Consider the following 15,954-nt stretch of genomic DNA (forward strand, 5'->3'; position numbering starts at 1 on the left):
AATCATCACTAGTGGTGCTCCAAAAACGTTTAACGTTGACATTTAACCTCAGCTATGTCCGCCATCTTGGCTCAAAGATGCTTAGTCACCTTGTTTTGTTTACAAAAGAAAAATGATGGCTGCCTCCACCATCTTGAATCCAAAGTCAGTCCTTGCCCAGACACAGCACAATCATAATAATCACAAAGACAAATGCTGGTAAAGGCCCTTATAGATTGTTATTTGCTCTTTTATTTAAAAATAGAGAATAAAATGATCATGAATGTTGTATCTGAGCATTTTACACCTTTAATGTTGACGTGTGGTAAAATAAGTGAAGCACAAAGCATACATAAAAAAGAACATGATTGAAATGGGATGTTACGATGATATCAACCTCTGGGGGGAACAGTGTAATAATATAACGCTTCTTAATGTTCCACTTGAGGTTTTCTCATCATCTTGCATTAACCTTTGCAGGCACCGCGCGCTCATCTGTGGAACGAGTATGTCGTTTTTTTCTGCGTCAATGTCTCTGACCTTGTCGAATGGCCTCATAGTCCCCGCAGGCCTTAAAATGACTAACTCCATTAGTCATGTTTTTTGTTTTGTTTGTTTTTTACAAAATTTCTAAATAACATAATATTCACAATACATAAACATCACTGAGATTGTTTAGTTCTCAGGTCTACATAATCATCCCAGGAACCTTCAGTGTTGGCGATATGCCCCTAGTGAACGTTAATTAGCTTCCTGACACTGAAACTTCCGAGTTGAACGTGAAGTTGCCAAGCTACTACGACAACGGCTCGGACGCATTGCCTGCAATGTTGGCGTGGGAGCGCACTCTGGTGGGCAAACTACGTAACAGCAACTTTAGAGTCCCACTCTTCAACTAGCAATGTAATAATTTATTCCATTTAGAATATTTCACTGTATTAGTACCGCGTACATATAATATGTATGTATATGAAATCAGGCACATATGTTTTATTTTTTTACTGTACATGCCAACAAATACTGGTTGAACAGTTTAAAAATAAGACACATAAAATTTTACAAGTTATATTTAAGACAACAACAAAAGCACACATTTCAATGAAATGAAACAGGAGTTGCTTACATTTGGTCCCTGAATAAAGCTACACCATTTAGCAATGGTCTAAAAGTAAGGCTAATTGTTGTATTTGAAACTTTTCACAGTCAACGACGCCTTGCAGACAAATACTAATTAGTAGCAGTGTAACAAATCTCCATGACAACTGGTGGCACATTTACTGGTATTTACAGGTATCCATGCAATTTACCTTGCTAGTGTGTAGCAATGACACATCATATACGAACATCATGGCGGCCATCTTGGAATACATGCAAATGCATTGTTTCTTGTGATGGATGAAAATGATCATTTAGGTGAAAAGTCGTAATATGATGATAAATTTGGATGCTAACATAATCCCAAGCGTGCTAGCAAAGCCTTGATGTGACAAAAAAAAATCAAGAAATAATGCATATGAACGTGCCTGCCGTTCAGCCGTCTGTCGGACCGCTGCCCTTGTTCTTGTTCCTGCTGAGGGGGAAGGTGGACTTGCTCTGCGGCTGCGTCATTTTGCTAGCCAGGTACACGAACGGCTCGATGAGCGTGCGGCGGTCTGCCACCGATAGCTCCCACAGGCGCACCTTCTCGTTCTTGGCCCAGTTCTGCGCCATGTTGGCGTCCACCCTCCTCTCGTCCTGCTTGTCCAGCTTGTTACCCAGAACCACAATAGTCACCTGCGTGCGGCAGCAGAGGAAAGTCATGTATATCAGTTGAGGTCAGAAGCGCTGATTTCATACTTTGGAATGTCAAAAAATGGAAAAAGGCATGTTTATGTTATGATGGAGGATGACAACAGAACAATTCCTCAATCTGCATGTTTGTCCGGATTTGCACCAACGTTTAACTGCTTTCTTGCTTGGCCTGTGCACCGCGCTTCAACCAAGTTTGTAGTTTGTATGTAATCATACTAACTAACTAATGAGCAACTGCAACCAGGTTACAACCTCACCTCCTTCTTGTCTCTGTGCCGGTCGATGTCCTTCTTGAGGGCCTCCATGCGCTTGAAGGACTCCTTGCTGTCGATGCTGTAGACCAGCACAAAGCCATCGGCAAAGCTGTAGTAGTGGCGAGGGAACTCCATGCCGTCACGGAGCCCACGGGTGTCATAGAAGCGCACCTGCTCCCTGGTGCCGCGGTCCGTTTCGATGGAGCCGATGTAAATGTCCTCCAGGGTCTCCATGGGCTCCGAACCTGATGGAGGATCAGCAAAGTTAGGTAGATTGTATTCTAGCCGCACAGGCAGGTCCTGAATTGTGTTTAATTGCATGAAAAGTGACTAATCAATCACAGATTCACTGACTGGAGTGCCGAGTATTCAAATGCATACCCGCAACGTGGTTGGCATAGAGTAGTTGCTCCAGGACGGCTGTTTTACCGACTGCAGCCTGGCCACACACCACCACCTTGCAGCTTTTGCCCATGGTGATGCTTCTTTCTGATTTCACATACAAAACAAACAAATACTAGCAAGCGACATCATCACCACTACGTGTCTTCAGGGTATACTGCCAAAGTGGCCCAACAAAGCCGGGCTTTGTGCTCAAGATGCAGCTCAACAAAACTTAAGTTCCCCAAAGTTAAACGGTACTGCAACGGTGGTTATCAAGTCAAGTCCGGTTCCCAGCTTTGTGCTCAGTGCATGTTCACATTAAAGGGGGCATTTGACGTCACATTATTCGACTTCCGCTCAAAAGCGAAGCGATCCCAGCTAGTGTATTTTACACAAGATGAGCAAGTAATTATTATGGAGCGTTATGAGGGGTTGAAAAATTCTATTACTGCCACAAGTAAGGGAGGACAGCTGGCAGAATAATGCTCAGCGCGTACACGTGCACGTTAACACTGATTATTATACTAACTATACCGTAACAGTCTTTCATCAACGCTCAACATTGTGCAACTTTGACATATTAACACTTATCCATTACAAAAATAAATAGATTAGAGCAATAACTGTCTTTTTTCATCTTTGAAGTATGTCTATATTGTATTTTTATATTTTGCTGCACTGAATTCTGGAATGATGTACGCTATGGTGACCACTGGGTGGCGGCGTTGACGTGTTTTGCGCCGACTTCGTCCCTTGTGAAAATGTTTTCCTTTTTGTTCGAATAAAGAAGTGTTTTGTTGACTCAGAGTGCTTATTCCTCCAGCAAATACTGTGATATATGAAGACTAACGGGCTGAATACTCATGCAAGGTCTGCTGTGACATATATATTGCTAAAATTGGCCGAGTTAATATTTCATATAGCATTTTGTTACTGATGCTCGGCTCAAAAAGTGTGCAAATGGAGCGTAATTCCCTCGGCTGAAAATCTATTTCTCTTATAGAGGATTTAATACTACCGAATAAGAAAGTAGCCACTCTTGTCGTAGTGCTGCTCAAATTATCCTTGCTCCCACGTCCAATAAATGGTGACACCATCTCCGAATGAGTTACACACTGAAACATCGACGCAAACATGGCAAAGTATTAGCCTTAGAACGTTTGCTAGCTCGGTCACAACAACAAACTAGCTGAGCATTAGCTTTCGACGAGCACATAGCTAATGTCGTAAATAACAAACACTATCATCAAGCGCGTTTTTAAAAATGCAGTCATATGTGCTAGCGGCTGTCATACACATTATGACAGTATATAATGTATTATAAAATGTAATATATATTCTGTTACCTGCACAGCGTTGCTGTTTTCCTGCTACCCCGGAAGTCGGAAGTGGGTTTTGCGATAACGTCACGACGTCATACTCTTTAATTGGCCTCTGTATAATTTTACAATACAATACATCAGCTTTGTAGTTTGCAACTCTGAATGATTATTTCCCCACTGTGTTCACAATGGGATTTATTATTTTATAGAAACAGATAAGTGCTGGAGGAATTTATTTATTGCAGTAGCAAATTGCACACTCGGTGACCTAAAGATTAGGTACATTTGCACAATTCTGTTGTGATTCAGTACAAAATATAAGGCAAACTAAGCCATAAAAACCCTCGGCGTGCTACAACTTACTGGAAACTGTCATTGATTATTATAACATTCGAAGAATAAAATCGAACATAATTTGAACAGCACTTACATCAGCATTCCCAGTGCCTTCTATATTTTAATTTAATACAAAACAGCTCATGTGTTTTGCTTTACGAGTTTATTTGTTGCTGCGCCGAAATATGACTTTTGACTTTAACCTGACGAGGGGGACGACTTCCTGTTTACGGTGACGTCACGACTGCAGCATCTCGTCCCGCCCCCTCCACGGTCAAGGCAAAATGGCGATGGAGCATTGCGATGCCATGAACATGGACCCTGACATAGAATTGCTCAGCGACGAGGAACTGGAACGGTAGGATGCGCTGTCAGCGGTAGAAACAGAACCTGGGAGAACCATGTAACTGATATTTAAAACATGGACTCCTCTCCTTGGTTACCTCATGTTGTCACGCAGCTACCAAAGCTAACTAGCGTGATATGGCTATGTGCTATTTGGCTACATTTGCTAGCTTGCTCTGGTTGACAACAATGTGCGAAGGGTAGCCATGGCTTTTTCCCCTTTCGAATAATGCCTTGTGGAGAATCCCATTCTCGAAACCTCGAGTGGCCGTAAGTTGACGCACAACAATGACATGCTTGCTATAAAAAAAAGTCCTGGCAGTTGTCCTCTGTGGATGGTGTCATATGTTCCTGGCCGGAGAGGACAGCTACGTGTTGGTTTGGACAAATTTGGCTTCTTCTATGTTTAGCCAGGCTCTCATACTTACGCTGTGTCGCTCACATTTCTCAGCTTAACACTTGCAGGTTTCCATTTACACTACTTTTGGAGAGCTTAAATAAAAAAAGTCTCCTCAAGTCCATTCAGTGGTGCGTTATAGTCCTGTATTAATCTAAAACATTATTGGACACATTGTAAGTTCTGCACTTGAGGGACCGCAACATGGCACAAATATGGTGTGCACTTCCGTTTTGAGGAACTGTATGACCTTATTAGTCAAAGGCTTGATGCAACTACAGTTCATGGATTTAGCCACTAGGTGGCGCAACTGCAGTATACCAGTGTGACACTTTGGTGGGACAGGTAGTTGGGCGTGACACCTAAATGATCGCTCGTCGCCAGTTATGTATCATAGCTGCCACATTTTACATAAGAAATCAATGGAAAGACGCAACAGTAACCCAAAAAGCCAAAACCTACACCACACTCGCTCAAATTTAGACAGAGAATCGTAATGTGCGACCATTTACAGACAGAAAAGATGTAGTGAAAGGAAGATAAAATAATAAAATGCTGATATATTAATAGGTGGCCAATCGATCGAGCATCCCTACTTGGCAAGCATTCGGGGTGGGTGATACTGAAAATGTTATCAGGATGAGACCAAGTAAATACAGGGTCAATCAATCAATCTGCCCACCCCTGGCACGCATTGACCTACGTTGGAGCATTTTTTATTTACAAAATGTAATAAATGTGTACGGCAGGGGTGTCCAAAGTGCGGCCCAGGGGCCAATCTCAGCCCACAGCTTGTTTTTTTATTGGCCCGCGGCATAGTGTAGAAATAAAATTAAAACAACTCCAGCAAAAATAGAGCAAAATGTAAAGGGAAGTAGAAGGGAGGATGCTCCTACACAGGAACAGTGGGCTGCAATAGTAGAGGAAATTTACGCGATGGAAAGGCTGACGCGCCGCCGACGGCTACAGGAGACCCAGTTTGACGACGAATGGACTAAATGGACAATGTTTCCATCCAAACAGCGACAAAACATATAATGAACACTGGAACTGAGCAACGGAAATGGAATAACAGATTTGCAATCAATCTAGCATCTTTTGCTTTTCAGTATAGAGCCCTCGGTAGAAAAAGTTTGGACACCCTTGGTGTAGGGGCACAGCGGTGCCCCTAATATAACGGTAGGGCACACACAGGTATACTATCATTGCATGTTGCCGCTTGTTAGTCATTGGGATTACACAAAGTTGGTGCAACTGATTTTTACAAAACTTCGAACAAGAGACCATTAAGTTTTGGTGCTGATTGAGGAATTTAGTTCCACATTTTGTCTGTTGGGGGCCAAGTGGGGGCAGCTTTATGAATCCATACTGTTTGTCCACTGTCACACAGGGAAGCTGATGGCTACAAAGAGCAAGGCAACGCTTACTACATCCAGAAGGATTACGCCGAAGCCTTCAATTATTACACCAAGGCCATCGGTACTTAATGTTGATTATGCCACACCCATCAGTGCTGTATTTCCTGACAAGCTTGTCTTTGTGCATGCAGACATGTGTCCAAAGAACGCTAGTTACTATGGGAACCGCGCAGCCACCTTGATGATGCTGTGTCGGTACCGCGAGGCTCTGGAGGATTCCCAGCAAGCAGTGCGGCTGGATAACGCCTTCATGAAGGTGCTCCATCGTTACGCGCGTCCATCGCTACGTGACCGTTACATGTGTTGCAACTGTTGTGCTCTCAGGGCCACCTGCGAGAGGGGAAGTGCCACTTGTCCCTCGGCAATGCCATGGCGGCCACTCGCTGTTTCCAGAGAGTTCTGGAGCTGGAGCCGGACAACAGCCAAGCACAACAGGAGGTGAACTTGTTTTTTGGACACATCAAACTGTCTGGTTGCGTTCAGAACTTCCTAGCTGCATATACATTATGTGCATACCTCAGCTCTGTTTTTATAGTAGAAATGACGTCATCATCTCATTTGCATAATTGGCTATGATGCAGAGTTTGTTAGAAAGCTTTTACGTGTTTATGTTTTTGTTTGGCTTCCAATGTTTTTCCTCAAGCATTTACATTTTGCACTGTTCAGCGGCCCTTGAATGCACCACAGTTTAAAAAAGTGAAACCTGTCCATAACTTTCTTTGGTACCGCTGCCACAGCTTCATAAACCCACCAAATAGAAAGACAAAGAGAGTTAACAAGCAACGTTACAGAGACAGTCCCATTATAATGTGTTTCTGAGCCAGTGCAAACAGGTACATGTGCACATGCACCCCACCTGGATATCGTCATCAACCGCCACCTTGCACAGTTGAACTAACCAGAAAGATTGGTAATAATTCACAGAGTGAAACCTTGCTCCTGCACGAGTCTTACATTAAAGGCGATGGCGTGTTGTAGTTTGTTATATAACAGTATCATATTGTGTCTCTTTTTTTTTTTTTTTTTTGGGATGAACTAAAATGTATCCAATTTCTTTTTGCAGCTGAAGAGCGCCGACTCCATCTTGGAGTACGAGCGAATGGCGGAGCTCGGGTTCGACAAGCGAGACTACCGCATGGTAAGCGCCTCGGAGAGGGACTGTTACGTCATCTTCGCCATCACCGTCAATGCTGTGTCCCCAGGTGGTCTTCTGCATGGACCGAGCCCTGGAGTCGGCCTCCGCCTGCCATCGCTTCAAGATACTGAAGGCGGAGTGCTTAGCCCTGCTGGGACGCTACCCTGAGGCTCAGTCTGTGGCCAGGTGTGTTTGCACATGCATGAACAGTACACTAGTACTAAATAACCTGGATTGTTCTGTTCCACTTTGAACAAGTCTTCACCAGTATCATGAAAAAGTGATACTGGTGGGATACATTGAGATCATGACATTTAATAAGTCCTGTCCCCCCCCCCCCCATCCAGTGACATTCTACGAATGGACTCTACCAATGCAGACGCCATGTACGTGCGCGGTCTGTGTCTGTACTACGAGGACTGCATTGACAAGGCGGTCCAGTTCTTCGTCCAGGCCCTGCGAATGGCTCCGGACCACGAGAAGGCCAGGCTCGCTTGCAGAGTCAGTATGAACACCCACACATGTCTGCTTTAACTTTGTAGCTTTTTAACACTTTTTATTTTGTTTGCTATTAGAACGCCAAAGCACTGAAAGCCAAGAAGGAGGAGGGCAACAAGGCTTTCAAGGAGGGCAGCTTTGACGCGGCCTACGACCTGTACTCTGAGGCGCTCACAATAGACCCCAACAACATCAAAACCAACGCAAAGCTGTACTGTAACAGAGCCACTGTTGGCTCCAAGGTACCGTCTACACCAGCGTGTCCAGACTTCTTCCACTTTATTCTTTTAATTTTGTAAACCAGCTAAACGTGTGTGTGTGTATTTAAAGACTATGCTTTTATTAGTTATCAGTATAATTTATTAGTATCAAATTTTCAAATTGGCCTTTTTGCTCTATTTTTCCCATATTTGCTGGATTTGTTTGGTTTAATTTTATTTCTATAATGCACTGCAGGAAAATAAAAAACAAGCTGAGGTCCACACTTGAGACCCCCTCATGTCTGCACAGTGCACCTTCATGTTGTGAATTGTTTATGTGCAATGATGGCATCCAGCCACTAGAGGCATTGTTTCCTAGAATGCTTCCTGCACCAAGTTGCTGGACGGCATTTTTGGACAATGTTTAATATTATAATTATCTCAAATAAAATAATACATAAAAAATGTGAAAAATAACTGAAATAGTCAAAAAATACATTGATTGTTATTATTATAACTCAATCATTATTTTAATAAATAACAAATTAATACATAATTTAAATTATGAATTATTATTATTATTATTAGTAACCTGATGCTGTGAATATTGATAATTATTAATGTATATAAATTATATATATTAACAGTAGAGAGCCAAAATAAAATATTATGCACATTTCTACCCCAAAATGTCCAAGAAAAGGAAATCATTTGAATGAGAGTAAAGCAACTGCATGTCTATGATGTAAATAAAGCGTTATGTATCTTCATGATTAGATGGTACAACAGCTAAATGGTCATCTTTCAAAGCTACTAGAAAATAAGTTAGATGCAGGATGACGTGTAGGCGGCTAAACCTCCTTCCCCGTGTCTGTGTGTGTCTTGCAGCTGAAGAAAGTAGAGCAGGCCATTGAAGACTGCTCAAAGGCCATAAAACTGGATGAGACCTACATTAAGGCCTATTTACGGCGAGCGCAGTGGTAGGAAATGACGTCGCCGCGTCACGTTTCCGCCATTGTAGTAACGTCGTGTCCGTGTGTGCGTTATTCCTGCAGCTACTTGGACACCGAGCAGTACGAAGATGCTGTGCGCGACTACGAGAAGGTTTATCAGACGGAGAAGACCAAAGGTAAGACGCAGACTGTCGCCACCTGCTGCCGTGTTAGGGACATTGCACCCACTTATTGCTCCTCCGCTCTGGTAGAACACAAACAGCTGCTGAAAAACGCTCAGCTGGAGCTGAAGAAGAGCAAGCGGAAAGACTACTACAAGGTGCTCGGCGTGGATAAGAACGCCACCGAGGACGAGATCAAGAAGGCGTACCGCAAACGGGCGCTCTTGCATCATCCAGGTGTGTAAAGACGGCCTTGTGGTCTTTGTCGTACTCGCCCCGAGTGACCGCCACTTCCTGTTTACGTCAGACCGCCACAGCAGCGCCAGCGCCGAGGTGCAGAAGGAGGAGGAGAAGAAGTTCAAGGAGGTCGGCGAGGCCTTCAGCGTGCTGTCGGACCCCAAGAAGAAGTCTCGCTACGACAGCGGCCAAGACCTGGAGGACGACGGCATGAACATGGGCGGTAAGCACGGGGGCGGGGCTTAGTGGACCACGCGGCAACCTCGCGACACGCCCGTTCTGCTCACGGAAAGTCCTGATGCAGTCTTTGTTTTCGTCTCCGACAGATTTCGATGCCAACAACATTTTCAAGGCTTTCTTTGGCGGGCCGGGAGGTTTCAGTTTTGAAGGTAATCCCTTTCAAAATAAAAGACCTTTACGGAGAACTTGATGATTCATCTGCTTCCACTTGGAATGTGCCTGTAGTTGAATAACAGTGACTCAGACCAGAGAATGGCATAGAATCAAGTCAGTTTTCAAAATAAAACACCCATCCTTTTCCCAGTCATCATGTATGTTCATCAGTTTAAAGTGGGAAATAACCATCAAGCCTGTTTTGTATCAATAACTACGAAGGGTGGCGTAGAATGTTGTCCATTTTCAAACTAAAACACACAGCTTTTCTGTTTGTATTGCAATTTTCAATATAAAAGTTCATCTTGTTGAATTGAATAACTTTTCTCACAGTCCATTTGACTTATAACAAAAAAAGAAGTAGAAGGTTCATCTTTAGTGCAGTAAGAGTAAGTCAAAACTCAAATCACATCATAGAATTGTGGCACATTTCAAAATAAAAGGCCGGGCCATCCTCCTAATACTGTAATAATGGTGCAGATAGCAAATGCCACTACATTTTATTTCGAGGTGTAGTAATGACCAACAAACAGCCATCCAATTATTTCCACATGATTTTGTATTAGCATCCGTCAAATGAACATTGAATCAAACACTAGCAAATGTAATAAATTAGGACTTTAAAAAAATGTTACTGACATTAACTAAAGTGACTTTTGTGTGTTTTTTGTTTCAGCCTCCGGACCCGGAAACTTCTTCTTCCAGTTCGGTTAGTTGTGAGGATTTTCCTCGTCATCCGTCACAACATCAGGACTTCAACGCCAACCCCCTCCCCCGACCCGCCATCTGTATTCCAGTGTGATGCAGATCCTCGTCTATGCCATTGACTCAATGCAACCCGACAACCGCACGCACGCAGCAACTATTTAACGTGGACTCCGGGACGGGGCCCACGCTGCGCCCGTAGATGTATTGTGCAGCTACTCTTTTAAGGGGTGGGGGGGAAGTGACAGGAAGTGGAGCTGCAGCAAAGCAACGGGTTAAACGCTGCATGACATCTGCAAGCAGGCGCCCCCTCGTAACCCAACCCTTCCTCCTCACAGGGACTGTCACTGCAGACGGCGCCCTCGCCAGTGTGAGCCTCGATGTGTGTTTGAAGTCACAGCATCCGGACACAGAGGAGAAAAAAAAATGTCGGCGGAGGCAGCCCCCCTCCCCTTTCTTGTGGTCACGCTTTTTTATATATGACGTTGCCATCCACAGATTGCTGCGTTGCACATTTGACTGGAATGTAACATAATGAATTTGTGATATTTTTTTTTCATCCTCTTATTTTCATCGTGTATTTATTGTCGTTTTTGCCGCCATTGTGGATGGACAACACCACTGATAGCTTCTTATTCACACAAATAGAAGGACAACATTTTGTTTTCCACCTGGCTGCTTATAAAACATTAAAAGACAACACAGTGAAGGGGATGAATGGCGCACATTGGAGTGTTGTCGATATATAAATATAAAAAAACAATCCAGTTGTGTTCCAACAGGGTCCAGACCTGATAAGGTGGGAGGGAATATAGGGCGTCCTCACCTTTACTCTCATTGTCATTCAGGTGAAACCTTACTGTTTTTATCAGTCGTGTCAATAAAGTCGAGGACTCCCCTGACTTTTTTTGGAGATATTATTGCAGCAAATTTTATTAACTACACCTGCACTGTTTTATTTTATTTCATTATTTTTGTGGCAAATTACTGCATCACCTGATAAACTGATAAAAAAAACATTTCTATATACTACAAATATTTGTTTAAATTATCCATCTCCACAAATTTCATGTGACTAAACAAAATTATACATTACATTACTACAAATAATTATGTATTATGTTTAAATGATCCACATCTAAACAAAGCAAAAAAATCTTATAAGGTAATATTGCTCAGGTCTTTAAAAAATATATATTTTAAAATTTTTGTCATTTTAGTGTCAATTAACTGCAACACCTCTTTTAAAATATGTGTATATATAACCCAAAATAAATATATCAATACAAATAATATTTCTATATTATGTTTAAGTTAGTATCCATTATCTAAAACTATGCAAAAAGAGCTTACAAGAGTAATAATTCTCAGGGGGGTTTTCCTGTGATGTTATTGGCAAATTACTGCATCATATGATTAAAAAAAACAAATGTATATTATTACAAATAATTTGATATGTTTTAATTCATTTTAATTTCAAAAACAAAATAAAAACTAATAAGATAATCATGCAGTTTTTTTCACTGTGGTTTCAGTGGCACATTACTGCATAATATTATACAAAAATACACAATAATTATACAATACTCCAATAATATTTAATATTTATATATTATGTTTAAATTATTACCTAAATAAAAAACTGCAAAAATATTTAAAAGTGTAGTAATGCTTTTTATATATTTATTTTTTCTATGCTATTCTTTGTATCTATTCTTTCTCTGCTCCTTATCAAACCTACAAAATAATGATATATTTCTTTATATATATAATAATTACTAGTACGTTTGAATAATGTGGACTGTTTATTATGGTGAGTGACCTTGTCTTAATGCATATTGAACGCAAGGGGGTGCTGTTGCCCCTGTTTGTTAGTATGGTTGCCAGGTTACCGAGTTTAGAGGAGCGCCTCTTCAGCGCCACAGTGTTTCCTACCCGCTTTTTATCAGTTTGAGGCAACGTTGCTTGGGGAAAAAATGTCCGAAACTAGTTCCGAGTTCAGAAGTCAGAAGCCAAAGGGTGTTTTCTCCACTTTAGTGGCGGATGGTGGCTGGCTGTTCCTCAAGGGAGAGTGTGAGAAGGCAGTGGAGAGCTACACCACAGTGAGTCCAACACTGTCATCAAGAGCTACACCGACATGTTGCACTGTTTCATTTATCATGTTTCTTTTCTGTACAGGCTCTCACTCTGAAGCCCGATGACAAGAGCTGCTTTGTGGGTCGCTCCAAGTGTTACCTGAAGATGGGTCAGTATGACAAAGCCCTGAAGGACGCTGAGGCTTCACTCCAAGAAGACCAGACCTTTTTTGAGGTGAGCATTTTTTAGCATTATTACCATTATAGGAAACTTCTAATACTTAGTCATTATGTTAGGGCTTGTACCAGAAGGCCGAAGCGTTATACTGCATGGGAGAGTTTGAGTTTGCGCTGGTCTTTTATCACCGAGGCCGGAAGCTGCGTCCCCAAATCCAGGAGTTCCAACTGGGCATCCAGAAAGCACAGGAGGCCATCGAGAACTCTGTCAGTGGTGAGTGAAGAAAATGTTGTTTTTACGGACCTGCTGTGAACAGAAAATGGCCTTCTTTCCCCAAACTGTTCCCACAATCCAAAGCCAAAATGTCTTCCTGAGTCTTGAACGTGTCCCCTCAGTCCCTGCCCACATCATCAAACAGAAGCTTATTCATGGAGACGCGTCGAAGCTCCAAAAAGACGAAGAGGTGAGTGTTAGGTACCACACGTTTCCTACTAATTTATCGATATATCCAATAATTCATAAACATAATCCTGCTTCTGCCCGTTTAGCATACGAGGAAACCTCAGACCTCCAAAATGGAGAAGACAAGCAAAAAATATCTGGGCGAGTTCTACGAGGACAGGAAATATCTGGAGAACCTTTTGAAGGATGAAGGTACAGTATACGTCCACTTGTTATGAGGCTTTGTGTCCATTAAAAATGGCACTGATTCCTTGATAAACTTTATAAGGCTATGATGCTTTATTTGGCTATAGAATCACTACTCTGTAAGATGAAGTGACTTTTTTCAGCACTGGATGTGTTGGTGCACTGCTGCACTTACCCCGAATGCAAAATCACCACCGAATGAGCTTCAGATGTACCTTGTTGGGGGGTTTTCACCGCAAACTGTAGCAAAGTCATCATGTTCTAAAGTGTGCATGATGATGTTCAGACTTGGTGAAAGGGAGGACAAGGAGTGGCGAACAACTTCAGGATGTCATCCAGAGCTGCCTCACCTACTTGGACGACTGCGCTGAGTTCTGGAACCAGCAGAAGCCCAGAAGTTCTGCGGCGAAAGACCCCCGGCTCCTGCAGAACAAGCGGGTTGAGACCCGCCCTCGTGCCCCCTCGCAACCTGCACACTTTCTGCTGAAGAGCCTGGAGGACATCAATGCAGGTGAGGTAGGAGGACATCCCTTTTACACAGCCTGCTCAAGATGGGATTTATCCAAGTCACTGCCTTTGCTTTTCACACAGAACCCAGCAAACGTGGGATATTGCAGCTACTGTGTGCGCTTTCACACAGACATGATGTCAGTGCTGGTGCCTATGGTGATGTTTAAGCACTGGTCGGACAGAGAGAAGAATTTTCAACATATCACACGCCTGTACGGGCATTTCCTTTTACACGCATGCTGTCCGACTCTGTTATGGCTCTGACATTACCTGCAAAGGTGGAAAATTGTCAGGGGGACCTGTTCCCCCATTCCATATTAATGTTTTTTTGAAAAAAACGCAATATACTGTAGTGAGGGACCGAGATTCGAACAAAGTGCGTACGCTGGACAATCAGTTGAGTTGCTAGCTCGGGCTTTTAGCTTGTTGGCTGGCGCTGCTCAACTCTCATTTAGCAGGGATCCGAGGACGCGGGTTGTAGTCCCAGCATGTGTTGGGCTGGACTGTGCAGTTTTATGAAAGCACACACACTTCTAATAATAGGCCACCCTTGCTGGGTTCTGTGTAAAAGGCAAAGGCTGCTAAATGCCGGATTTCTGTTACGATCTCTGTGTAAAAATGTCCTTTGTGTGTAGATTTGGCGTCGGGAAAGACCAAAAGGGGTCTGAAGAAGGCTCGGGCGGTCTTGCAGACAGTTCAGGGATGGTCGGAGAAGGTTGTGCCGGACAAAGATGAGGTTCTGGGAAGCCTGCACAGCTGCATGGGGAATGCTTTGGCGGACCTGGGCGAGACGGAGAAAGCGCTGGAACACCACCAGAAAGACCTGGACCTGGCTGAGAAGTGGTAAGGAGATGTTGCAGAAGATGCTCCAGAGGAGACGTTTTGATAATGTCTTTCTCACGTGCAGGAACCTTCCTCATGCAACATCCAGAGCTCTGGAAAACCTGGCAAGCATCTACACCACCATGGGGAGCTTCACGCAGGCCATGCAGTGGTCAGGAACACTTTTGTGGAGGGCTCCAACTGCAGTCGGGCACGACCACACTTATTGCACTTACTGCATGTTCTCGTCTCATCCAAAGCTGGGAGAAGAAGATCCCGTTGGTCCAAGGCGGCGTGGAGAAAGCCTGGCTCTTCCACGAGATCGGCCGCTGTCACCTGGAGCTCCGCGGGCACGAGGAGGCCCGAGACTTCGGCCTGCGTTCGGTTGCGGCGGCCGAAGAAAGCGGCGACGAGAAGTGGCAGCTCAATGCTCACGTTTTGGTGGCACAATCAGAAGGTACAACCTGGCTGCAGTGTAGCATTTAGTGTGTAGACATGCAGCAAAATCATAATATTGTCTCATCCAGGAAAACTTGGGAATTTTGAGTCGTGTGTGTCACACTACCAGCGAGCTTTGACGCACGCCAAGCTGCAAGAAGACGCCGCCGCCACGGTCGCCATTCAAAAGGTTCCCTCTCTATTTGTCGCCATGAATTCTATTTGGACTATTTCTAATAGGTATATTTGTCCCATTTTAACAGGCTATTGATGAAACAAAGCAGCTGTGAAGATAAAGACATCTCCTGAGACATATTCTCCACTTATTTCTGGAACTCTGATGTTCATAATGCTTGCGGAGCCTACTTCACAATACATCTTATATAAAATCACTAATTACTTGGCTTGGCTAGTGCACAAGATGACGCAATTCATTCTTCTTAATTGATCCTTACCCATTCTGAGAATGTATTGCATGTGTTCAAATCTTCCTGGCCTTGTGTTTGACGCGTTTAGCCCTGCACAATTCAACATGTGGCCTTAATCCCAGCCCTGTTTTCGTGACCCAGCCATTGCTATTTCCTGTGTTTTAATGTTAGAATTTAATCACGTTTTTTTGTCCAGACGATACTAAGGTGAATCCATTTTTTGGTGAATGTTTGCATTCACGAATATAAAACTGACGTAGTATTACGAGTACCACTACTACTACTATTACTGTACTATTATTACGATTTAAGTTTCTTTTTCCCCTTTCATTCCCGCCACACTTCCG

The 15,954-nt window shown here is 43.2% G+C and overlaps 3 protein-coding genes across 4 annotated transcripts; 2 read left to right on the forward strand and 1 right to left on the reverse strand.

Moving 5' to 3' along the window:
* Positions 1-220: 220 nt before the first annotated feature.
* On the reverse strand, positions 221-3,802 carry nkiras2 (NFKB inhibitor interacting Ras-like 2). 2 transcript variants are annotated; one of them, XM_054758372.1, is made up of 4 exons: positions 3,755-3,802; positions 2,406-2,513; positions 2,028-2,269; positions 226-1,752 (listed from the first exon to the last, which is right to left on the reverse strand). In XM_054758372.1, the coding sequence occupies exons 2-4, from the start codon at positions 2,497-2,499 to the stop codon at positions 1,510-1,512; spliced, it is 579 nt and encodes a 192-aa protein (XP_054614347.1). In that variant the 5' UTR covers positions 2,500-2,513; positions 3,755-3,802; the 3' UTR covers positions 226-1,509. The 2 variants fall into 2 exon arrangements, with proteins under 2 accessions (XP_054614348.1, XP_054614347.1); XM_054758373.1 differs by lacking the exon at positions 2,406-2,513 and having other exon boundaries at positions 221-1,752; positions 3,755-3,795.
* A 501-nt stretch (positions 3,803-4,303) lies between these two features.
* On the forward strand, positions 4,304-11,430 carry dnajc7 (DnaJ (Hsp40) homolog, subfamily C, member 7). The gene is made up of 14 exons (XM_054759307.1): positions 4,304-4,424; positions 6,199-6,287; positions 6,358-6,482; positions 6,551-6,664; positions 7,290-7,364; positions 7,429-7,547; positions 7,709-7,862; positions 7,937-8,101; positions 8,948-9,039; positions 9,115-9,188; positions 9,264-9,410; positions 9,481-9,633; positions 9,737-9,799; positions 10,480-11,430. The coding sequence occupies exons 1-14, from the start codon at positions 4,351-4,353 to the stop codon at positions 10,515-10,517; spliced, it is 1,482 nt and encodes a 493-aa protein (XP_054615282.1). The 5' UTR covers positions 4,304-4,350; the 3' UTR covers positions 10,518-11,430.
* Positions 11,431-12,448: 1,018 nt separating this feature from the next.
* Positions 12,449-15,808, forward strand: odad4 (outer dynein arm docking complex subunit 4). The gene is made up of 11 exons (XM_054760718.1): positions 12,449-12,610; positions 12,687-12,818; positions 12,881-13,034; positions 13,157-13,224; positions 13,310-13,415; positions 13,696-13,920; positions 14,555-14,762; positions 14,827-14,913; positions 15,002-15,198; positions 15,269-15,369; positions 15,443-15,808. The coding sequence occupies exons 1-11, from the start codon at positions 12,485-12,487 to the stop codon at positions 15,467-15,469; spliced, it is 1,431 nt and encodes a 476-aa protein (XP_054616693.1). The 5' UTR covers positions 12,449-12,484; the 3' UTR covers positions 15,470-15,808.
* Positions 15,809-15,954: the final 146 nt, after the last annotated feature.

This window comes from Dunckerocampus dactyliophorus, chromosome 18 (genome assembly GCF_027744805.1).
Source record: "Dunckerocampus dactyliophorus isolate RoL2022-P2 chromosome 18, RoL_Ddac_1.1, whole genome shotgun sequence".
Classification (NCBI taxonomy): Eukaryota; Metazoa; Chordata; class Actinopteri; order Syngnathiformes; family Syngnathidae; genus Dunckerocampus; species Dunckerocampus dactyliophorus.

Excerpts from the sequence above, each read along its gene's own strand:
- nkiras2 (XM_054758372.1), bottom strand. The coding sequence starts at position 2,499 with ATGGGCAAAAGCTGCAAGGTGGTGGTGTGTGGCCAGGCTGCAGTCGGT. Across the intron at positions 2,270-2,405 it reads CTATGCCAACCACGTTGCGG|GTTCGGAGCCCATGGAGACC; the intron begins GTATGCATTTGA and ends ATCCTCCATCAG. Across the intron at positions 1,753-2,027 it reads GGCACAGAGACAAGAAGGAG|GTGACTATTGTGGTTCTGGG; the intron begins GTGAGGTTGTAA and ends TGCCGCACGCAG.
- dnajc7 (XM_054759307.1), top strand. The coding sequence starts at position 4,351 with ATGGCGATGGAGCATTGCGATGCCATGAACATGGACCCTGACATAGAA. Across the intron at positions 6,288-6,357 it reads TTATTACACCAAGGCCATCG|ACATGTGTCCAAAGAACGCT; the intron begins GTACTTAATGTT and ends TTGTGCATGCAG. Across the intron at positions 9,189-9,263 it reads TCAGACGGAGAAGACCAAAG|AACACAAACAGCTGCTGAAA; the intron begins GTAAGACGCAGA and ends CCGCTCTGGTAG.
- odad4 (XM_054760718.1), top strand. The coding sequence starts at position 12,485 with ATGTCCGAAACTAGTTCCGAGTTCAGAAGTCAGAAGCCAAAGGGTGTT. Across the intron at positions 13,921-14,554 it reads CCTGGAGGACATCAATGCAG|ATTTGGCGTCGGGAAAGACC; the intron begins GTGAGGTAGGAG and ends CTTTGTGTGTAG. Across the intron at positions 14,763-14,826 it reads CTGGACCTGGCTGAGAAGTG|GAACCTTCCTCATGCAACAT; the intron begins GTAAGGAGATGT and ends TCTCACGTGCAG.